The sequence below is a fragment of the Tachypleus tridentatus genome, chromosome 13 (assembly GCF_004210375.1).
Source record: "Tachypleus tridentatus isolate NWPU-2018 chromosome 13, ASM421037v1, whole genome shotgun sequence".
Lineage (NCBI taxonomy): Eukaryota > Metazoa > Arthropoda > Merostomata > Xiphosura > Limulidae > Tachypleus > Tachypleus tridentatus.
In genome coordinates, this window is record NC_134837.1 from 59,031,057 (window position 1) to 59,054,123 (window position 23,067).

General features: G+C 31.1%; 1 protein-coding gene and 1 long non-coding RNA gene across 11 annotated transcripts in view; one reads left to right on the forward strand and one right to left on the reverse strand.

Annotated features, from left to right (window-relative positions):
• Window positions 1-23,067, reverse strand: part of LOC143238157 (fibroblast growth factor receptor 2-like) — a 73,254-nt gene that overhangs the window by 29,619 nt on the left and 20,568 nt on the right. For 4 of the 10 annotated variants that reach the window (XM_076478131.1, XM_076478132.1, XM_076478127.1 and 1 more), the window contains exons 2-5: window positions 9,296-9,415; window positions 3,493-3,647; window positions 1,918-2,044; window positions 1,361-1,551 (exon numbers count right to left, since the gene is read on the reverse strand). In XM_076478131.1, coding sequence (XP_076334246.1) covers window positions 1,361-1,551; window positions 1,918-2,044; window positions 3,493-3,647; window positions 9,296-9,377 — 555 coding nt within the window. In that variant the 5' untranslated portion in view covers window positions 9,378-9,415. Of the gene's footprint in view, window positions 1-1,360; window positions 1,552-1,917; window positions 2,045-3,492; window positions 3,648-9,295; window positions 9,416-19,903; window positions 20,237-22,579; window positions 22,704-23,067 lie in introns of those variants that run through there. The other 6 variants (XM_076478137.1, XM_076478136.1, XM_076478134.1 and 3 more) reach the window with 4 other exon arrangements.
• LOC143238158 (uncharacterized) lies at window positions 7,128-18,417 on the forward strand. The gene is made up of 3 exons (XR_013020436.1): window positions 7,128-7,226; window positions 7,753-7,833; window positions 16,225-18,417. It is a non-coding gene; the product is annotated as an uncharacterized LOC143238158 (long non-coding RNA).

Genomic DNA, 23,067 nt, shown 5'->3' on the forward strand with positions numbered 1-23,067 from the left:
CATACTTTTTACATTTGTTAAATAATTAAATAATCTGATGATTTTTCACCATGTTTTAAAACCACAATCAAACAAAATTTGATAAAAGCTTATATAGTTAGAAAATAATACATAAACTAAAAATGTGCCTAAGTTCTCTGGAACTTTCCCAAAAGAAAAAAATTGCTTCTTTATTGTGTTTTAAGAACGAGAAGATCCTTAAGTTAAATGTCAATTCCTGTGGCTGTGAGGTTAAGAAAATGAAGTACAGAGGGAGGAAACACTTTACTGATGTGACCTGTCAAGTGATTCTCCAAATACAATTTAAGAGTTGTATGTAATTACAAACTATATATACTGAATTCACACTAAGATACAGGGAAACTGGGACAACTGAAACTGAATACCTTTACTGTTTGTGATAAGGATAAAAAAAAGTTAAGAACTGGATTAATTGCAATTATACTAAGATGTCTGGTAATTCTAAATTTTAAACAAGTATCCTGAATACAACTTGAATTAGTTCCTTGCTGGTAGGAAGGAAATTTAACATTTAGATCCATGTTCTATCTATCATTTAGTTGTTTTTAACCAATTTTTCAAGATAACATGTGAAAACTTAAAGGTGTATGGTATAACACAATAAAAAAAATTGTTTTCTTTAAACTATTGATTGTTTCATCAGGTTGTGATTAATTTTAAAAAAAAGCAAAAAGCAAAAACAAACAGCATATATATTTTCATAGGCATTAAACAATCATCTTACTACTCAGTATGTAAACAAAAAGCCAACATCCTTCCTTCTGTAGAACTATTTTCTAATGATGGTCATGTATAACCCTGAACATATAAAAGTTTTGATCTAGCAATAAACCTTGTATCTCTTCTTTGTAACAGCTTGACCATGTGGCTGATCATTCTTTCACAATATTTATCAGTTGTAACTTAAAGACATCATCCACTTGATCAGTGAAGGATATTGCTGTTGTTGAGCCTATCTACACTACAGTTCAAAGTTGCTTCAACATCCCTATAGACAGAGTACGTACTATTGGCTCTAGCCTACACAAAACAACAGACACAAAAGCAATTATAACTACAATTCTGATGGTATTTTTTTGGACCACATGTTTATGCCAAAACTGATTTTTCTTTTAAATTCCTATTTTAATAACAATGATGGAAAACACATATGTATTCATGTCACAGTATCATATCACAGATTTATGAAATATAATAAACTATATAGTAACATAAGACCCATATAATAACATTATGACATTACAAACATGGCATTTAAAATGAAAAAAACTCCACAAACATACAATACACTATTTTTCACAAAGTAAATTTTACTTTAAAAATTACAAACAAGTCTCACCTTTAAAATCTTAAACTTATCTGCCCTATAAGCTTCTTGGCATGTTTCATTGAAAGAATATCGTTGAATCCAAGCATTATATGATGAAAGATCACTAATGAATTTACAGTTGTAAGAGACATTTTCTCCAATTGTCACAGTTTGGTTAACATTGATGTTTTCACTAAAAATGGGTCGTGACCGTACTATTTCTATGAAAGTCAAGAAAAAAAAAGATTGAATTGCTTCTTCTGTTATTTTTTTTTTTAATTCTAAATTCTAGACCTGCACAATTTTTTCCAATTTATGATCTGTAGCTGAAAAAAAAAGGATGATGCTTAATAAATGAGATATAAAAACAAAAACTTCCTTCATCTGCATAAACTTTCTTGTTTAAAGAACATTCTAAAGAATGTAGCTCCTTTCATTAAAATTAGCCTAACTTGCTAAGGGTAAAATCAACAGATTGTAGAACTATGTATATAAGACATTCCCAGAACTTCATAGTGAATTTCTAACATTGCATTATTTTTTAATTCAATTAGAAAATTATTAAAATTAAAAGTAATAAATATTACCTAGAGCTTCAACTTCAAATGTCCAGTTGATCCGTCCATGTATGTTTGAAACAATGCATTCATACTTTCCATTATCAGAAAGCACAATTTTTTTAATTTTAATTGTCCATTTGTCTCTCTTAATCTGCTGATATAAAAGTTACAAATCAAAAAGAAACAAAGTACAGATTTTACAAGAATATGATAATCTACTTTCAGTTTACCAAAAAAAAAGGTATAAAAGATTAATTTACTTGCTAATACCAAAAAATATGCAATATCTTTGCACCTAAAATGAAAATAATAGTGAAAACATTTATCATTCTAACAAAAGTAATATTCATCAAAATTCAAGTTTATTAAAGATTTTTACCCATATAGTTTTTAATTTAATAAATATGCTATTAATAAAAGTTGTGAATGAATGAACACACACTATGAATAAAAGTTAAAGTACATTAGATACCTAATTTTATGGAAAAGTTTCATTCTAAGGTTTTTATGCAACAACACATACTCCTCTGTGAAAGTCAACTACTTAAACTATAACTCATTGTGCATCATACAATTATTGGTTAAATAAAACTAAAATAACAAGGAATAAAACATCAAGCAAGTAAACCATTCTCTTCAATGAAACTGTTGTTATTCTAGCTTTAAAGAACAAACTCATTTGTGGATTTCTATTTGCATTGGTAGACCTGCATTTTTTCATATTTTTGTTAAAATCACATACAACTTATATTACATTATCATCATCAATCCAAGAACTCTGCCCTTTGTTGTACATTTCTTTGAGGTCAGCTTTGAGATCACCTCTGATACATTTCACTAGGTATTTGATTAACTAACAAATATCTTCATATCACTTTTTAAAAGATTTTTTTACAGGCTTGGGTTTAACAGTTTGAAATATCAGCAAGTATTTGTATACTTCTTAAGCCAAGCTAAAAATGTTATTTAACCCTTAAACAAAGCTACATTCTATGCCAAGCAACTAAATAAATAAAAAACACCAACAGATTTGAACTGAGCTTGTTTTTTAAAATAGCAATACGTAAGTAAGTTGCATATGTTATATTATTACAATGAACTTCATCACGTTTTTATAGTTGATATTGCTAGCCTGGCCAGAGGTCATGCATTACCTGCATCTCGACAGTAGCCTTACAGTGAAAGGCTTTCGTTCCTGAGTTTTGTGTTTTTGAATTCTCACCCATTGAAGCACAGCACACTTTGGAAGGATATGACTTTTAAATCTCTTTTGGGTTGTCCTCACGTTCCAAACTGAACCTTATTCTATAGTTTTTAATCTCATTAAGTACAAAGAATATACCCATCTTAGAAAATTCTAAATGCTTGGTCTGAACACATCTTTATGACCTGAATGTATAAATATTTTACAACTGAAAGCAAACAAACAATTTTCGATGGCATCGTACTATCTTGAAAACATCAAGCAATGTCAAGATTTATAGGCTATTCAAAGTAATTTTCAACTTAACCCTCTATATCCAAGTAACAAATGAATGAAACTATTTTTACACAATACTCTTTAACCAAAGACCACAAAATATTTCTCTTCATATAAGCCACCTTTTTACTTGATTCTTCTAATGGATGTGAATTTTTAAACCATTCAACCGAGGGTTCTGGAAAGCCACCAGCAGAACAATTTAAAACAGTTGACTGTCCAACAGGAACAAGAACGTGGAAGTTCATCTTCGACGGGTTGGTGAAATATGGCAATTCTAGGAGAGAGTAAAAAAAAAAAAAAGCATAATTTCCAGGCATATTCGTATTCATAAATAAGCTAAAGAAAAATTTAAAGTAACAACTCAGCTGATAACACGTTTTGATAAAATTAACATTTAAATCACAAAATATGTTTCTGATGAAAATATTTTGTATTTAAGTTTCGCACTACGGTGTTTCTTTAAATAATTTATTGTAAATTTGAGGTACATAGTAAAAGTCATTGCTTATTCTTTAGTGTTATACTTTGTTCATCAATTTCAGTCTGTCTAACACGGTCGTATCAGAACGATAAACAAGTTTTGCCCATGCCACAAGACGTCATGCTCCCATCCCATCCGATCCGGAAAGGACTATTCCAATACATAGCACACGCAATTCATGATGTTAATATTGTTAATTACAATTGTTTTGCTCTATTATAATCTCTTATAGTTGTATGTTACTAACTACACAGTTATCTAGTGCCGTCACAACACGAGTAATTTTCGAACCATGTTATCACTATAATGGGTGCAACCCCTGGTGCATACGGTGCTCCTATACAGTTAACAATGAAACAAGAGGCTGATTTACATTGTAAAAAAAAAGTAAAATGAAGGAATCTCGTGATCTGACTTTATGTTAATTGAAAATTAATAGCAATTTTGCATTGATTTTGTTTTTTCCTAAAAATGCGAATACGCCGTCGGCGCGCTATCTCATTAACTCGACCCATATGTAGTCTTTTTATTGCAGTTGTCTATATACTGGCCAAATCACTGTTAATTCGCTTCAGAACTCATTCAGTATAGTTATGTCAATATTACAGACAGATAGAAATAGATTTTTAAATATTATAGTCGGTTATTGAGCAAACTGTTCATGCACTTTTGCCCCAGTGGTATGTCTGCAAACTTAATACTTTTAGAAACCAGGTTCCGATACCCGTGATGGGTAGAGCACAGATAGCCCTCTGTGTAAATAAATTGTGGTCCATCCACGAATGTGTCTCAGCCGGTCTGATGAGCTCTGGATTAAGTGAAACGTGTCTCAGAAATTATATGACGAACATAGGGTGGCTGGAATATTATTATTCGCTCGTGTAGTTCTTGTAAATCCTTAAGAGACTATATAAAGAACGAAGTGTTAAAATATTTACTAGATCTAATACCTGCGTCTCATGTATTGTTAATTTACTCTTTTATTATAACTAAACTTCGTCCAACTTGAAAAAGGCATTCAGTTATGACAATTAATACTATGACTAATGCCTTATATAAATAGTTAAACAGGCTTCTGACCACTATTGTGTTGTTTACGTTCCGGCGACCTGATGAGGTGTGGGCTGAGCCAAACGCATCGTCCGAAATATGGTGAACATAGTGTGGTTGCAGTAATATTATTACATAACCATCTAATTTTTAAATTCCCTAAGGTACTAGGTAGAGAATGCAATGTTAAAGGATATGTCTATTATTATTATATCTTATGACATGTATAATTATGTTTTGCTATTTGTTAAGACTGTAAGCTAATTTTGCCTCCGTGTCATATTCTCACGAATGTTTTACTTTTTCAATGTATTATTCTATTTTTTTGAACAGTTGGTTACTATGATTTTGTAGCTGGAGTATAAGTTTGGTATAAAGTTAAAACGTGTTTAATTGATTTATTGCACAATGGGCTATCTGTGCTTCGCCCACGAATACTGAAACCAAGTAACTAGCGGTGCGAGTCCACAGACATATCACCGTGCCACTGGGGCGTAAAACATGTCTAAATGATGAATATTTCCCATATAAATTTGTAAAAGAATCGAGGTAATAGAAGTATAACTTAAAATGAAGTCAAGTAGACCTAATAATGTTAATGTTAAACACAAGTTTCAGTACTTTAACGTGTCCAATGAACTCCTACTTCTCAAATAATTATATTACATAGCTTCTCTTATAGCGTATGTTCAACTTGCTTAAGGACACATGACGTCAGAACCTCATCAAGCTTATACCAGCCAAAATAATACAAAAAAAAAAATTACAAAGTATGTCAAAAATTGTGGAAAGCTTGCTAATTCAAATATTGTCAAATATTAATATTTCTAAGGGTTATTTTCATTCGAATCCCCTTTACGACATCTTGTGCACTGATACAACTTTGAACTTCTATAAACTAAACTACGTATGTAATTCTTTCAAAGAAAAGTTAGACTGTTTGTTTGTTTTCGAATTTCGCGCAAACCTACACAAGGTTAGCTGCGCTAGCAGTCCCTAATTTAGCAATGTAAGACTAGAAGGAATACAGCTAGTCATCACCACCCACCTCCAACTCTTGGGCTACTCTTTTATCAAGGAATAGTGAGATTGACCATATAGTCACAACGTCCTCACGGCTGAAAGGGCGAGCATGTTTGGTTTGACGGGAATTCGAACCCGCGACCCTTACATTACAAGTCGAGTACCCTAACCACCTAACCATGCCGGGCCAAGTTAGAATGAAGAGGTCATATGAAAATGTCGAAACATATGACGTAATGGATCTTAATTTTGGATTACAAGGTTTTGTGCATTACCTACTCTTAAATATAAAATTCCTGAAAATACGAATATTTCATTCAGAAGTGTACAAAATGGAAATAAGAAACAGTGGATTAAAATCTAACTAGTAGGTACACGTATGCGTCTTATAAGCATTTAAATCACGTTCCTAGGCGTCAATTATTGAATTACGAAGCAAATGGAAGTTACGAAATATTAGAGGAGTCAACTATTACACTACTAGCCCAGTCGGCACTAGTAGAGTAATTTCTTCTACATAAAAAAGAATAGCGCCTACATATATAACATATAGCAGAAAGTCTGGCATTATTTTACTTTCACGGGTGACTGTGTTCACTTCTTGTATTGCTTTATACAGTTAGTCATAAATAGCCTTGACGAACTTGTGACGTTTTAACATATAGCTTATATATACTACACGCGTTTGTCATAAAGGCACGTACAGAGAGAGATACGTACACATTGAAATATACTATCATACTTGGTGCCAAGTACATTTTAGTTCTTGCAAGCCATTCTAAAATCCATGTTTGCATTAAAAAACGAAAACAGAGTAAACTGAAGGCTAACCCACTATAACAAGAACAGTGATAAAAAGTTTTAGAAAGTTAAAACACGCATTACGTAATAGAAATGTTTCAATTTCATAAGTCGAAATCACAATTAATAAGCAGTTGGCAAGGGAATGCTAGAAAAAATAAAACATATTTTGAACTATAAAAGTTGTTTACTAAACCGTTAATCGTATCGAAATTGCAGGTAGTTGTAATTGTTCAGCTTTCAACCTATCCAAAATGAATTTTTTTAGCATTTAAAGTTAATAAATAATGTCTCAATAGGAAAAGCGTTTTACTGAGTCGTCAGTAAAAAGAGGGTCTTGTGTAATAATTCCGTAAGGTATCTCTTTCACAGAAACATATTTTAATTTTAGAGGTTTACCACGGTTGGTATAACATCTAGCTAAACTTTTGCAGTGATTAAGATATTGAAAGATTTTAATGTAAACAAGCACAACAGGATCTTTTTATCAACCTAATCGTAAGTTTTAAAAAAAGTGTTCTGTTTGTGGGACTTCGGAAGAAATCGTTAATTTGAGTAACTAGTGATGACGTAACACTGCTTAACAAAGATTTCTATACATAACTGAAATTAAATTTTTATCAAAAAATTTATTTTAATCAGTTCACGTCATGAATTTCTTGGTAAAAATTTAATTTGATTTAGTACAGCTCGTACAAACAGGGCAGTCCCAAACAATGCGACCCGGCATGGCCTGGTGGTTAAGGCACTCGACTCGTAATCCGAGAGTTCGTATCCGTGTCACATCAAACATGCTCGCCCTTTCAGCCGTGGAGGCGTTATAATGTACGGTCAATCCCACTATTCGTTGGAAAAGAGTAGCCCAAGAGATAGCGGTGGGTGGTAATGACTAGCTGCCTTCCCTCTAGTCTTACACTGCTAAAATAGGAACGGCTAGCGCAGATATACCTCGTGTAGCTTTGCGCGAAATTCAAACCAAACAATGCATACTTGAGAAATTACCTAATTTTTTTCTTTATTTCAGACTTAGGGGATAAAACACAACGTTCCATATTAACTAACTGTAGAGGAACGACGTTTTACGCACATAGTACTAATAGAAATGGTAAGTGTTTATTTTCTTGTACGTTGTATAATCATTGCATAATCAATATCAATGAAGGTGTTATTCAATCATATATTTTTGGGCCACCCTGTACTACTTATTACGGTGAAACCGTATACAGTGGTGATTAATTGACTGCTGTATCATCTAGGAAATTTATTTGTTCAAAATGTTTATCTAAATAATTAAATAAATATAAAACTAGTTCAAGCTCTGTTTTATTTCTGTCTATGACAAAAGAGTCGGTTTAGAATTCTATTTGCTACAATGAACTTACGATGCTATCATGCTAGCATCATGGTTGCAAGTTAGCTCCATGGGGGAAAGAAAACCAACAAAAAACAGTCATTATTTCTTTGAGCAACGAGAGATTTTTAATAAGGTTGACATAAGTGTTAAATTCAACCAGTCTACTGTGAGCTTCTTGATCCAAAGAAGAAAGCTTCTATAGTAGTTGACGACTGTGTTACAAAATGCATATGCCAAATTGCCAAAGAAACATGGCAGGAAACAAGTGAGTAGCCTGTGCTCAGCTAGTCTCCCAGTGGGATGGCCAAGAAAAAAAACCTCACCAACAAGATGAGGAAGACGTGTCTCAACTGCTCTCTGGTCTGAAGCAATGTGGAGCAAAGTAATTTTCTCTGATGAATCAAAGTTCAACATGCATGGGTATGATGTCGAATTTTGTATGACGTCAATGTGGAGAACAGACAAACAGACATGCATTTTATAATTATAGATAATGAGACATATGGTTAAAAATATTTATGGTAAACTTAGTTTTCCATAGATGAAGGTTAATAAAAGTGCTTTATAAGGATATACAAGTAAATGAAGAGCAAAGCTACCTAACACTACTTAACACAACTTTACATTTGACTTGAGGAACACAGTGCCAAACCTGACTTCTCAGTAGATCAGTCTGGATTATGATCCTGGATGGCTTCTCTTACATTTTATACTGGATTTATTAAATGCATCATTTGATCTCAGCACTTCTTCATTAAGGTACATAGTATCTTGCTTTTTTGATCAAACAGCACTCTGTAAACAGTCTGTTTAACTTGGCATGTGTATTTATATAGAATGCAGGGTTAAGTGCATTTTTTGGGAATATAGGAGATCAATTATCACATGAATGAGTGGGATAATTCAATAATTTAACTTATATGAAGTAAAAAAAATTATAAATATAAATTTGCAAATTGTGACATTTTCTTGAATGTAATAAGAAATTCACAGGAAAATTTCACAATCTGAAAATGTATATTTATAATAGAATTGTTCCTTTTCTTGTCTAAGTTATGTTATGTGGTGGTATTTAGTATTTACTAACTCAAATAATAGTACAAAAATTCATTTCATTTAGCTAATAATAACACTCTTATAACAAAAACAAAAGCAAAGGCAAAAATACTGAGAAAACCCATTCTTAAAATAAAATTTAAAAAATCGTTTTTACCTGGTTCATCAGCAGCTGATAAACATCTTGATACAAGCACTATGAGAACAGTCAAAAGTACATGGGACAGCATGGAAGCCATGGCTCAATGAATTAAAAACAGTTCCTCTCAGTAAATTGCTAAAAGAAAAAAAAATGTAATTTGAAACATAAAAGTCACTCTTTTTCATGGTTTATTCTATATTTTTTTATTATTGGTAAATCACCGAGAAATACATATAGTATAAGACAAGTTTCTTTTCATTATTTCTGTTTAGATTTAGAAAATTCAAACAACTATAATTACATTTAAAAGTAAAATGAGTATTACTAAGCTCATATTACTTGTGGTCACTTTCAAGCTGAAAAACCTAAATTCATATTATCCTAAAATCGAGACCCAACAGTTACTTTATTATGTTCATATTAATCTAATGCATTCAAGACAAGACTCATAATGTCTACATTTTTTAAGTTATGTTAGCTGATTACCTGTAAATTTAAGATCAGTGTCACAAAATTCATACTTGTGCAATTACATTTAAGCCAAACTTTAATTTCTAAATATTGGTTCCTCATCATCAAATTCACATTTAAGCCTGATTACCCTTGTTATTTTCATATTCATAATAGTTTGAACTTATTCTTAAAGACCATCTACTAAAATTCATAATTCATATCATTCTGCTCACATTTCAAAAAAACAAACAAACCAGTCTTCCAGTTTGATCATCCAAACTCTGACTGCTTTAATTTAAAAGGTAAACGTTTCTAAATCTATACTAGTCTGATAATTTTTACCAAAATATGCCTTATTAAAAAACTCATTGAATTGATCAATTTTGTTACATGTTCATACAAATTATTCTTACTGTAATGCAAAAGTCATTTCAAATTTTATAGAAAGGAAACAATGTCTTGGAATTTACAACAACATAATAACTTTGATGCATTTTATTAATTGTATCAATTCAAATTTTATTGTAATGATTATTATTTACTGTTAGTTTAAGATTATCTAGGAGTTTCACAAACTCCTGCACATAACAGACAGATGTTGACATATCACCATGACATTTGACAAGTGAAGTTATCTACTGCCACAGATGACATTGATATATGTCATGTATTACTTGAGAAAGAGTAAGTTAGTAGGCCACAAACTGTCACTAGAGGACACTTTTGTATAACAAACATGCAGATAGTTTGCAACCAAACCACTAGAATGTAATGTAGATTAGGTTAGGTTATATAATTTGCATGACATGCTTTTTGCACTTTCTAAATTTTTATAAATAAAACACTGATATCTGTAATATCACATCTATTCAATCTGAAAAGAAAGTTTATTCACATACCTAATACTATACAATAATTCCATCTATAAATGTGGAAGTTTAATGGATCTACATTTAAATAATTTTGTTTAACTATTAACATTTCCACATATTTTCTCCAGCAGTTTGTTTTTCTCTGGCTAAAACTTTATATATATAATAAGCTCAATAAGTAACAATCTTACCATATTTTCTGATTATAATTTCAAATTTGTCATTGAATGATTTCTAGATAATTAATGACCAATACCATTAACAAATGTACCAATGGGTGTACCTGGCATGGGCAGGTGGTTAGGAGGTTTGACTCATAATCTGAGGATCACAGGCTCAATTCCCAATCACACCAAACATGCTTGCCTTTTCATTAGTGGAGGCATTATAATGTAACAGTCAATTTCATTATTCATTGGTAAAAGAGTAACCCAAGAGTTGGTGGTGGGTGGTGAGGACTAGCTGCCTTCCCTCTAGTCTTACACAGCTAAACTTGGACTTAAGCAATGCAAGATTTTTAGATTATCAAATACTTGATTAGATTCATACAACTTTTGTATATTGTAACAATACACAATATTCATTTCAGTTCAGTATGTAACATTTTGATATTGTGCATAAACAAAATCATTATTGTACAATTCTCATATTCCACTGAGTTTATCATACATTACAAAGAAAGCATTTTTCACTTACTACTCAATAACTTTAAACTGTGAAAGACATACAGTAATCCGTCAAAAGCTCAGATAGGGTCATTCGTAAAATATAACATATAGTCATCTTATGTTGATAACACTGGCAAACAAAACTTTTTCCCAGCTACTAGAAAAATGCAACTGATCTTGAATAATTTTACGATGTTGATTCTAAACATTATTGAGACCAAGCAGCATATATGAACAACATATTTAGAATTTTACACCAATACAATACACTGAATTTCTGAAATTATCTAAAAGGTATGCTTTTTACCCATAAAACTATCCAAGTAAAGTTAATTTAACAGTATAAATGTATGATACAAAGTAGATTGCATGGTATTTCACTCAGTGCTGATAAAATATTGAGATATTAATTACAATAACTTAAACTTTAGAGGCAATGGACAAATTCTGATTAGAAATTTGAAAACAGTGCCATAAAATTACCTTGAATCACTTGATTTTTCTCCTGTAGTAACTTTTTGTTGTACAGTATAGTTAAAAAAACTTAATTCTACTCTATTCAAACTAAAAATTAAAATTTCATAACAAATTAAACATCATGAATACCAGCTTATAAAGAGTATGTTTGAACAACTGATACAAGTCTCCATTTATATTTATATATGTAAGTAAAATCACACCCTTAATAACCATAATGAAGCATCTACTAACAAAACAAAGATATACTAATATTAGTTATGAAAACATCATTGTTTACAAAATACTGACCTACAGACCAATTTAATAATAACTGTGGGATATATTTGCTCTGGCATGTTATTAGTCAAACAGAGTAAATCACCATAAATGAAATAAAAGTGACATTCTGAAAATGCTACAAAATTATATCATACACTTTAAATCTATAACTAAACCTACTGTCCTCCATCTTTCTGAACAGCAGATCTTGACCCTCAGAACAATCCCTCACCAATAGCTTAAAACTGACATTTTTCACCATAGCCCAATATGCTATCATCAATAGATACAAATAATATTACAGATTAGTCAAGAATCAAATATCCTGAAACATTTAATAACAAAACTTCTAGCTAGAGAAAGGTAACTTTATCTAGGAATTATGACAAAAAATGTGTACACATTTTACTCTTAGCTTATAAGAACAAAACCTGTGAAAGATTTTGACAAAATATTCCAGTTTTGTTACTTCTTATGATAAAAGACATGGTTGACAAGAAAAACAATTCTTTCCCATTTATTGTTTATATATACAGAATATACATTACATCCAAAATGTTGTATGTCACTGAACGTAACAGTCAGTGAAAAACAAATTTATCTTCTTTTTCACTTTATATAACAATGGAGAAACCCAAATGTACATTCATGATATTCAAGTTTTGTGAATAAATTAGAAAGTTATTTTCTGTTTTTAATCCATAACTCACATATTTGTAGTTTAAACTATTATTGTTCACAACTACAACTCACCAACATGTATAAATAGTCTATCTTCTTAAGAGCTCAATGTTTATTCCCTTAAATACACACAAAACCACATCATATATTCACCAATATAATTAGTTATCTTTAGAGACCATGCTTATTATAGTTAAATCATCAATTTACCATTTTAGTTGTAATCTGAAACCGTCATAAGTTTTTGGGAAAACAATTTATGACATGTTCTACATCAGTTTTGAATTGTTGTGTCACCATCAATGGAATAAAAGTGGGTGGTGAAACACCACATACTTTTTTTATCTGCTGGAATCATGCCCTCATAGCTTCACAAACATAGTTCAGTGCTGCAAATACACGCCTGTTTCAAATGTTGCATTTAATTCTATGCATGCTTTTATAATTGTGGAACAGAAAATTTTACATTGGAAAGTATTTAATGTAACCTTCCCAAAAGGGTCAGTTTGAAGTGCAATCTGCACTTGCTGATCATTGCACTTTAATTAAATAATATAAAATAAAAGGTCAGGGCTTTTAATGTGTGTATTTAGACACCACATAAGTGAAAAGGCATTATTAGAAGTATAAAGTCTAGAGGCCTATTGATTTGACTCATTGTAAGTGAAGTTTTGTAACCTAGTGTCAGTAGTCAATTAGAAAATGATTTTAAAAGATGGTTTTTAATTATTAATTTTAGGCATGACTTCAGAAAAATGTGTTTCATCTTTTTAAAATCTGTCAGAATTATTTTTCATTAAACCAATATCTTTCTTAGATAAGTAAAAAATTATTCTAGCAGAAGAAAATTGAAAATAGTGTTGAATGGTGTAATTAGCAGGGTCCTCAGAAGTCTGCTTTGGGACCTTAATTGTTATTTATTTATATTAGTGATTTGGATGACAATTTTGGTTACTAATATTTCTTAATATCTTAGTGATAATTAAATTCCTGGAAATATCCAATTCAGTTGAGAATGCTTTTCTTCTCAATAAACATTTCCAGTCTCAATGAACAGTTCAAAAAGTGGAAAATTGGTTTTAATATTGAGAGGTGTAAAGCTATTCACTATGGTGAACAGATAAAAAAACTGAAAATAAGTTTTCATGTTTGTCTACTAACAAATGATTATTACTGAAGACAAGCTATTTTTTGAGTAAAGTCCATATCATTAGCTTACAATGGGTAAATAAGTAGGTGAGATAATATGATACCAAATTGCTTCCATAACAATAGTTTTAGTGGTGTCAAACTTTTGAGAACTCAGATGGGATAAAAAAAACAACACTTTGTTTGTAGATCAACCTACTAGCAGGGAAAGACTGAACTGCATTTAAAAAAATTTTCAGCCATAAACTGGCATGTCATTTTAATTTGTCCAAAACATTTTGTACATAAAAAGTGACATTACTGGGGCAGAGATACAATTCATCACAATTATAAGCCAACCTCTGTTCACAAATAAACTATAAAGACAAGGGAAGAATACCTTAAGATCTATAAAATCAGGTACAAGATAAAGAAAGTGTTCATGATTGTCAACAAAGATCAGTAGTAACTGGGATTGTGCATTAGACACATTTGACTGCATTGCAAGTTTTAGAATATATGTTAACAGATATGAAAGCTTTATGACAGTGTAAATGGAACTGAATGGGCAAGTTTCTAGAGACAACAGAGAAATACTCAGCTTAAGAGTGAAACAGAGGCAGTAGTAACAGTGAATAACTGTTTAATTGTCCTTCTCCAATAGGTGAGATATGGTACTGATGCTTCACAAAAAAATATTATGATTTTAAAATGTGTCACCACAATCAGTTTTCAACAACTAGAAAAAAATAAAAGGATCAAGCAGGGAAGGAAAGTGCAGAGTTTACCACAGAACACAAAATGAATAAAAGATGGTGCAGGAAGATGATGGGAAATTAAAAAGTGATGAAGATTAACAACTTTTTGTGAATGTAGAGGTGAATGAATGAAAATTTTCAAATTGTCTCCATGAAGTTTTAAAGTGCCAGTTTTCCACTTGAAAACAGATGCATAGGTACCACATGAATTTGCACTACCAAAGAAGGGCAAATCTAGTGGAAAGGTTAAACAATAGGGCTTGCTTGGTTATGTTACAGCCAAACTGAATGCACAGAATTTAAATGTTCTTTCAGAAGACTGAAATTTCAGAATAATGGCTTAATGTTTGCAAACCATGAAATAGAGGACAAGCATTTCAGGAACAGCCAAAGGATGCTCTAAAATTTTATTCCAACTTGCAAATTACTTGCCTTATGAATAAAAAGATGATAAAAGCCTTCCTTCATAATTACTGATGACATTATAAGTGGAATCAAATAATTATATGAAAATATTTTAGAGTACTTAAGTGTTAAAATACTTAAATATTCACAGTGTTTGATTTTAAAAGCTGTATGGAGACAGAAGTTAGGATGAATGAGGACACACAAACAAATAACATATTTGCAATATTAATTACATTTTATATGCAATACTAGTAATATACATTATTTATGAACGTACTTAGGAAAAACAACACCAAGTTAAAAGACATTCTTTTGATGGTAACCAGGTGTACAATGTGGAGCCTTCTGCTCGTGTACACAGCTAAGAGTCAGTAAAATGCAGACATGCACTGCAAAAATTGAAGTTTCTTTTGTTGTAGTATAAAACTCCATTTAAGGCAGTGCTCATTTACATTCAACAGAAAATTGGCTATGTACACTGACAGTCTTGGCATGAGTTCTTGAGGCTGCCATCAAACAAGGTTTCCTTATTTTTCTTTTCACCATCAAAAATATACACTGTAGTGGCAAGACATACCATGTTGTACACCTGTTTGCCAGAAAAAGAATATACTTTATCAATTATCATAACACTACTTCAAATATAGATAACATTTTCTTATTACTCTTAGATACCAGTGACTCCTTAATATAAGAACATAGGTTTTTATGACTACAACTTAAAGGAGAACTGTGTGACATGTTATGACTTTATTTTATTTCTGTTACTGCAAAAACTTGCTAAATTTCATAAACAGTAAAACAATTTCATTGACGTTTAAGGAGTAAAACCTAAACCTCTATTATTATGCCACATGGTAGGAATGACACCAATTATAATATGCATGGTCTTTGAACAGTGGTCTCTGAAAATAAATCTAATCATGGTGATAAATGTCTGATATTGTTTTAAATGAATTAACATGAATATTCTTCATAAACTGATCTCATGTAAAAGGAAGATATATGTTTTCTTGTAAATCATATTTTTGTCGTGAGATCACAGAAGTATATCACCATAGGGGTGTCATGGTACTTTTTTTTTCCAACAATAATGTGATGTAACATCAATAAATTTAACATATTCTCTGACAAATTCTCAATATTTATATGAGAAGAAGCAAATTCTGATAGTAACATTCAGTATTCTGTGTTGATATATATCAGACTAAAATACTGACTGTTTTCATTATGTGCAGGTATTGATTCTCAAGCTGAGGTCGTTCCCTGCCATATGGCTAATGGGCATATGTCAGTAAGAAAGTCCAGCTGAGTAGAAAATATACAAGAATTGTATGCAAGCTGACATGGACTAGATTTGTATGAATATTAACTTAGTTCTGCAATCTGATATTTTCTGATCCATACATGTTTCAGTTTGTGTTATTCTAAAATTCAAAGGTTATTGAGCTGTTAGCAGAACATACCCTTGGATGTATTTGAAGAACACAATTTAAATTCTAAGAAAGGCAATGATGATATTTTTATACATGCCTAAACAGTTGAATCCTGAAGAAAATAAAGTATATTGTTACTCATCATAATTTATCCTGGACGAGTCTCCAGTTTATTACGTTATGTATTACAATTTCAAATAGCTGGAATTCTATTTTAATTTAGAAATTATTTGAATGTCGATAAGTAACAAATTTATGATATTTGCCAACATCATTGATACACATAGTTATTACAAATAATGATTTATATACAAACTTACAAACAACACTGAATCTTTTATCTGGTCTGGAACTGAATATTTTATCAACAATTCACTTGGTGGGAAGCTAGCTAGTTCTGTTCATGGCTGGTATCATGCAGTTTAAAAGCTAACTTTTCATCAAGGAAGATACCAAATATCTTCATAGAAATATTAATGTCTGAAGTTAAATCTCTAAAGTTGAGTGGTTTGTAATGTTTGAAATCTATATACGTTCCTAGACAAATATCTGTAGTTTTCTGATTAATAAAAGTTTATCACAATTAAGCATCCAAGGTATATAGTATACCAATTGTATAAAACCAGTAATAATATGAAAACTGTCTCTTAACAGGTCAATTTATAAATTTTAGGTGAGTTTATTACATTGCTGATTCTTACACTCAAGAATTTTCTACAAATTTAAAGAATAAGTAGGAATTTCATAGGATATATTTAACACTAAGTTACATGCATTTCTAAATATATATATTTAACTAAACAAAGACCAATATTAAAATAAAAACATAATACTAAATCCATTACAATATATACATCTTGGTAAGTTATACTTGTAAACAATAATAATTTCAAACTACAAATATGAGAGTTCTAGCAAGAAAACAGAAAATAACTTCTTACTTCACCCTTCAAGGTTGAGAATGTCGTGAATGTACATGTTTGTTTTCTGTATTATTATGTAAAGTGTAAGAATAAATAAATTAGTTTTTCACTAACTGTTAAGTTTAGTGAAATACAACTTATTTATGATGAAAATCACATTTTGTAATGATAACCATTAAACGTGAAGTATAATAAAATATGAAAGAATACAATAATAAATAATAATAAAATATGAAAGAATAACTTTTTCTTGTAAACCATATATTTTACTGTAAAATGCAAATAGACTGAAATATTTTAGCAAATACTTTTATATTTTATTCATGAAAGCTTCAAAAGTAGAATGTATACATATTATTTGTGGAAAATCCTAAATAAAGTCTTTCTTTTTTTGTAGCTAAAAGTTTTGTTAATAAATCTTTCAATATATGTGATACCTAACAAATCTGTGATTTTATTTGAATGTATTGATGATAGTACATTGGGCTATGGTGAAGTATTTCACTGCCGAATGATAAGGGAGAGGTAATTTTGAGGGTAAAAATGTAATGTTTAAAGGCAGTCAATTTAGTTATGGATTTAAAGTGTGTGACACGTTTTAGTTTCCAAAATAAAGCAACTTTAATCATATTAGCTGGAACCATTTTGAGAAATGACCCCTTTGTTTCATTTACAGTGATTTACTATGCTTGGCTAATAACATGCTAGAAAAAGTATATACTACAGGTGTTATTACATAACTCTAGAGATCAGTAATTTATAAACAATGATGTTTTTGTAAGTAGTGTATTAGTATTTCCTGAAGTTTTATTAATACATTTTTCACCATGTATGATGCTTGAAATTTACATACATATTAATTATAGCATATTAGGTTATGATTAAACATGAATTTTATGTGAGAAAATCTTAGTACACGTATTTGTAACTAGTAATTAATATATAGTTGATTATCTTCTAAACAGTGTAATTGAAAGATAATGAATTGCATATTACTGAAACATTGTTTCATACTCTATGTGAGGAAGAAACTTGTTTTGAAATACTCAATAAACTAGTTTTTCTGAATGCACAAGCTGAAATTTTACATTCTCATTTTGCAATGAATATTTAATTCATTTATTTATGTAGTAACATGACTTTAGTACTATGTCAAATGATAAATTCAGTGTCTGGTTTCCAATATTGTTACACAAAGAAAAGTATAAAGTCTAACTGAAATCGCGACATGGATATAATGTAGTAAAATTTATAAGAAATTTAATCTAGTATCTTATAACCTGTTTATAATATAGTAATGCAATTTAAAGATTTGTTAATAAGCAATTCAGTATGTTTGTCAAATCTGTGGTTTGACGTTGTTGTAAGCTATTTTCTATAACAATAAACAGTAAATGTATCGAATTTATAAAATTTAAAAGGATAATCATTTGATTTACAGTTAAAGATCCTTTTAAGATTATGACTGTTCATTTCTTTTTATGTTAATTTGTGATGCTTTGACAAACTAATAAGTTTAAATGTTATACTGTGCATAAACTGAGGTTTTGAAAGATACAGGAATAAAATTTCTAGTTTGTCTGTCACTTTTAAAGGAACAAAAGCATTATTCCTTGTTTTAACTGTAGGTAAACACTTGGATTTAAGTTTTCTTATATTGGGATCACAGGGGATGTGTCAGCAATAGGTTAGAAAAGCCACACCATTTAAACAGGTGTTAATGATACTGGTCATTAAGTGTCTAGAAATTACTTGATGATAAACTTAAAATTGTAAGCAGAAAAAATGGTATGAATATTATTTATTGAGTTTATATGCATAGCTTCAGTCAGAGGGAAAACATAGCTCTAGACAAAAATTTTTGAAAATATCTGCAGAAAGGTAAGAATAGCTATAGTTAAACATAACAACAAAATGCAGATCCTTTAAACTTTAACAAAACTATAAGCTCTAAGGCTAAACATAAAATATATATTACTTAGATTTAAACAAGCATCATTTTCAAGATGAATAGATGTTATACAATACATTGGTTACGGAAATGAAATAATGATAAGTTTTGCTTACAACATTTCAGAAAATGAAAAAGATTGTCATATAAATTCATCTAAATTTAAACTGTAATTGTGATAGCTGTAAGCACAATATTATGTGAAATAGACTGAATTATTATTTTAATACTTTGAATATTACTATAGAGTTTTTAATTTTGATCTACATCACTCGCTGGTGGTTCGCTCGTGAAATATTTGCAAGCTCATTAAATCAACGGGTCCTCTAGCACCATCCCGGCATGGCCAGGTGGGTTAAGGCATGCGACTCGTAATCTGAGGGTCGCGGGTTCGCATCCCCGTCGTATCAAACATTCTCGCCTTTTCAGCCGTGGGAGCGTTATAATGTTTCGGTTAATCCCATTATTCGTTGGTAAAAGAGTAGCCCAAGAGTTAGCGGTGGGTAGTGATGACTAGCTGCCTTCCCTCTATTCTTACACTGCTAAATTAGGGACAGCTAGCGCAGATAGCCCTCAAGTAGCTTTGCACGAAATTTAAAAAACAAACCTCTAGCATCACTTCCTGGTAAGACACTCTCTGTCGAATTACACTCAAACCATGATGTTACACGACATCCCTCAACAATGCACTTTCTGGCAGTAGTCACGGTGGCATCACAACTTCCGCCTGTGATGTCGAGAAAACGCACTTGTAGAAAAAAATATAAATGTAAAAACGGCTCGTTTGGGTTGAGAAATTTTTTTTTACGTTGAGGAGCGAACAACGTTTGCACCTTCTTCGGTCATCGTCAGGTTCACAAAGAAAGGAAGAAGTAACTGACCGGAAGATGACCACATGTTTGAAACGGGTTGTGTAACTGAGTGTCGGAATATAGAGGGCGACATATATATATATAATATATTTTATATATATTTTTGTTATTATTATTATTATTTATTATATTATTTTTCATACAGGTATAAAGGTGTTCCTTTGTATTAGTTTATTTTAGGTTTGAGTTGTTTTATAAGTAAGGCTTCTTTAATTTTGTGTTTGTTTATGTTTGTTTCTTTATTTAGTATTTGAGTGTTTTCTATGGTTATGTTGTGTTTATTTGACTTGCAGTGTTCGAAAACGTATGAAGGTGACTTTTTATGTTCTTTGAATCTGGTTTCTATTTTTCTACTTGTTTCTCCAATATAAAAATCGTGACAGTTATCCATTGTATTTTATAAATAATGTTGGTATGGTGTTTGTCAGTGTAGTTTTTACATAGTATAGACCTCAGTTTTGTGCCTGGTTTTTGAATAAATTTGGTATTAACTGGAATGTCAAATTTTGTTACTAGTTTTTGCCAAATGTTGGTTATTTTTCTGCTGATGTCGGGAATATATGGTATGCATACCATCAGCATGCTTTGATCATAAGTCAGTATAAAACAAAAATTGTAGTTTTTCTGCGTAATTTTTAAAAATGGTAATTAAGCTGTTTGGAACGTTTATATTTTTTGATTTGTTGTTAAAAAACTGTTTAAATTTAAAATACCTATACATACATATATACGTATATAAAACAAACCGTTTACTGAAAAAATGTTTAGATCCATGGAGATTAAACGTTAAACGATAAATTAAATATTAATGAAAAAAGAGAGAAGCAGAGAGAAAAATTAAAATATTTAAGAGTGTCAAATCCGAGTTTTTTAGATTATTTTAGCACATCATAAACTATTAAAATATTTCTTGTATTGTTTTCGTAGTTCCTTAACGTACTCTATAACATAGGGTGGTGTTTTGCAACTGTTCACATTGTTAATGAATTTGTGTATGGCGAGGTGAGTCTTTTGGGAGGAGAACCAAAAATAACGAAAGAAACAGTGGAGTTGTAGACGTCGTCAGCCTAACAAAACTACCAGTTTGCTTTTAGAATTTCTTTTTTCTATTTTTGCAATCATATTTTCTCACTCCTTACAAGTACCTTTTCATTTAGAAAAATATTAAAAACAGGTAAAGAAAATGTTGATTTTGCTGTCATTACTCGATGAAATTATTTTACTGTGAAGGGGAGGGACACAACGGGAAAGTTGGGTGAAGTCTCTATATAAAGTTCGGAAAGCAGTGATTTCGTAGATTACTATTCTCTCAATAGTTCCACAATATATAGAATAAAAACGTGAGCTATATGTCCTGGATTGTGTCATTCACCTGTTTTATTTTATTTTTGTTAACCAACATTAGTGTAGGCCTTAAACAAACTTCAACCTAACATGAATCTTCTTATAACTTGTCAATAATTGTTATTATCGTAGTATCCAATGGGTAAATTCTCTAGAATGATTGTTTCATCTGCAATCATTACTAACGTTTTGCCAAAAGAAATTATGATGAAAAAAATACAACCCAGTTGTCTGAAATATCGGTTAAACATGTTGCTAATACTCTTAAAGTTTTCCCACTTTCAGTGGCGGAACATAAGGGACTGCTAATTTTTGTGGGCCCTACATTCCATGAAATTTTACATAGAATAAAACTATCAATTGTCCTCCATTAAGAACATCGCCCCTGGGTCTTGTTTGTTTGTTTTTGAATTTTCCCACAAAGCTACTCGAGGGCTATCTGTGCTAGCCGTCCCTAATTTAGCAGTGTAAGACTAAAGGGAAGGCAGCTAGTCATCACCACCCACCGCCAACTCTTGGGCTACTCTTTAACCAACGAATAGTGGGATTGACCGTCAAATTATAACGCCCCCACGGCTGAAAGGGCGAGCATGTTTGGTACGACGGGGATTCGAACCCGCGACCCTCAGATTACGAGTCGCACGCCTTAACACGCTTGGCTACGCCGGGCCGCCCTGAGGCTGAGCCCCCTCTAGCCCCTACCTAAATGCGCCACTACAGATACAAATGGATTAGCTTTTATTCTCAATATTGACGGAAGATAGCTAAAAACATGTTAATGTATTGAGATATATCAGCAGTATCACTCATTCCTCACTAGATAAATAATATAATACTGTGTATTTTGCAAAACTAAAAAAATTATTGGTCAAGAAAGATAGTGTAAAAAGAAGCAAATAAAGTCTTAACTTAAAAAATCATAAACACATAATAACATTGGGCTATATTTCAAAAACTATAACCATTTATGCACAAAAACGGAAATATGAGTCCACCTAAAAGTAAAGTAATACTTTTTAGGGATGTTCAGCTATTTTTTACGCAGAAACCTGTGTACATGTACAAACCTTATGTCTCTCTCGTTTCTTTTTTTTACTTTTTCATTTCTTTTAAACCATGAACGTTGTTCGGTAGAGGAAGTTTGGCACATGCGTAATCACCAGTTCAGCTAATTTTAGCATCTCGCTTGATCTTTAATCTATTGCAATGTATATAAAATATTTCTATCTAAATTACTATTAATAACGGTGCTAATAATGTGTGCCGTGAATTTCTCTGTTATAAATTTGTTTTCTAAATGTCTTTTCATTAAGGACACATCTTGAACCTCAACCTCCGTGATAAACTATTGATCACATGGTAACATAGTAAGCTGCACATTCCAATGACGTCAAAGCTTGTGGACAAGAGTAATGCAGTTCCCCGGAAAACACGCAACCCACCCTCCATTACCGAATCATCTAACAGTAGATGTAGTCTCCAGTCAATCCAAAAGAGGTTTACTAATGAAGCCCACACTAGAACCAGTAAATTGTTATATTTTAAAATAATACTT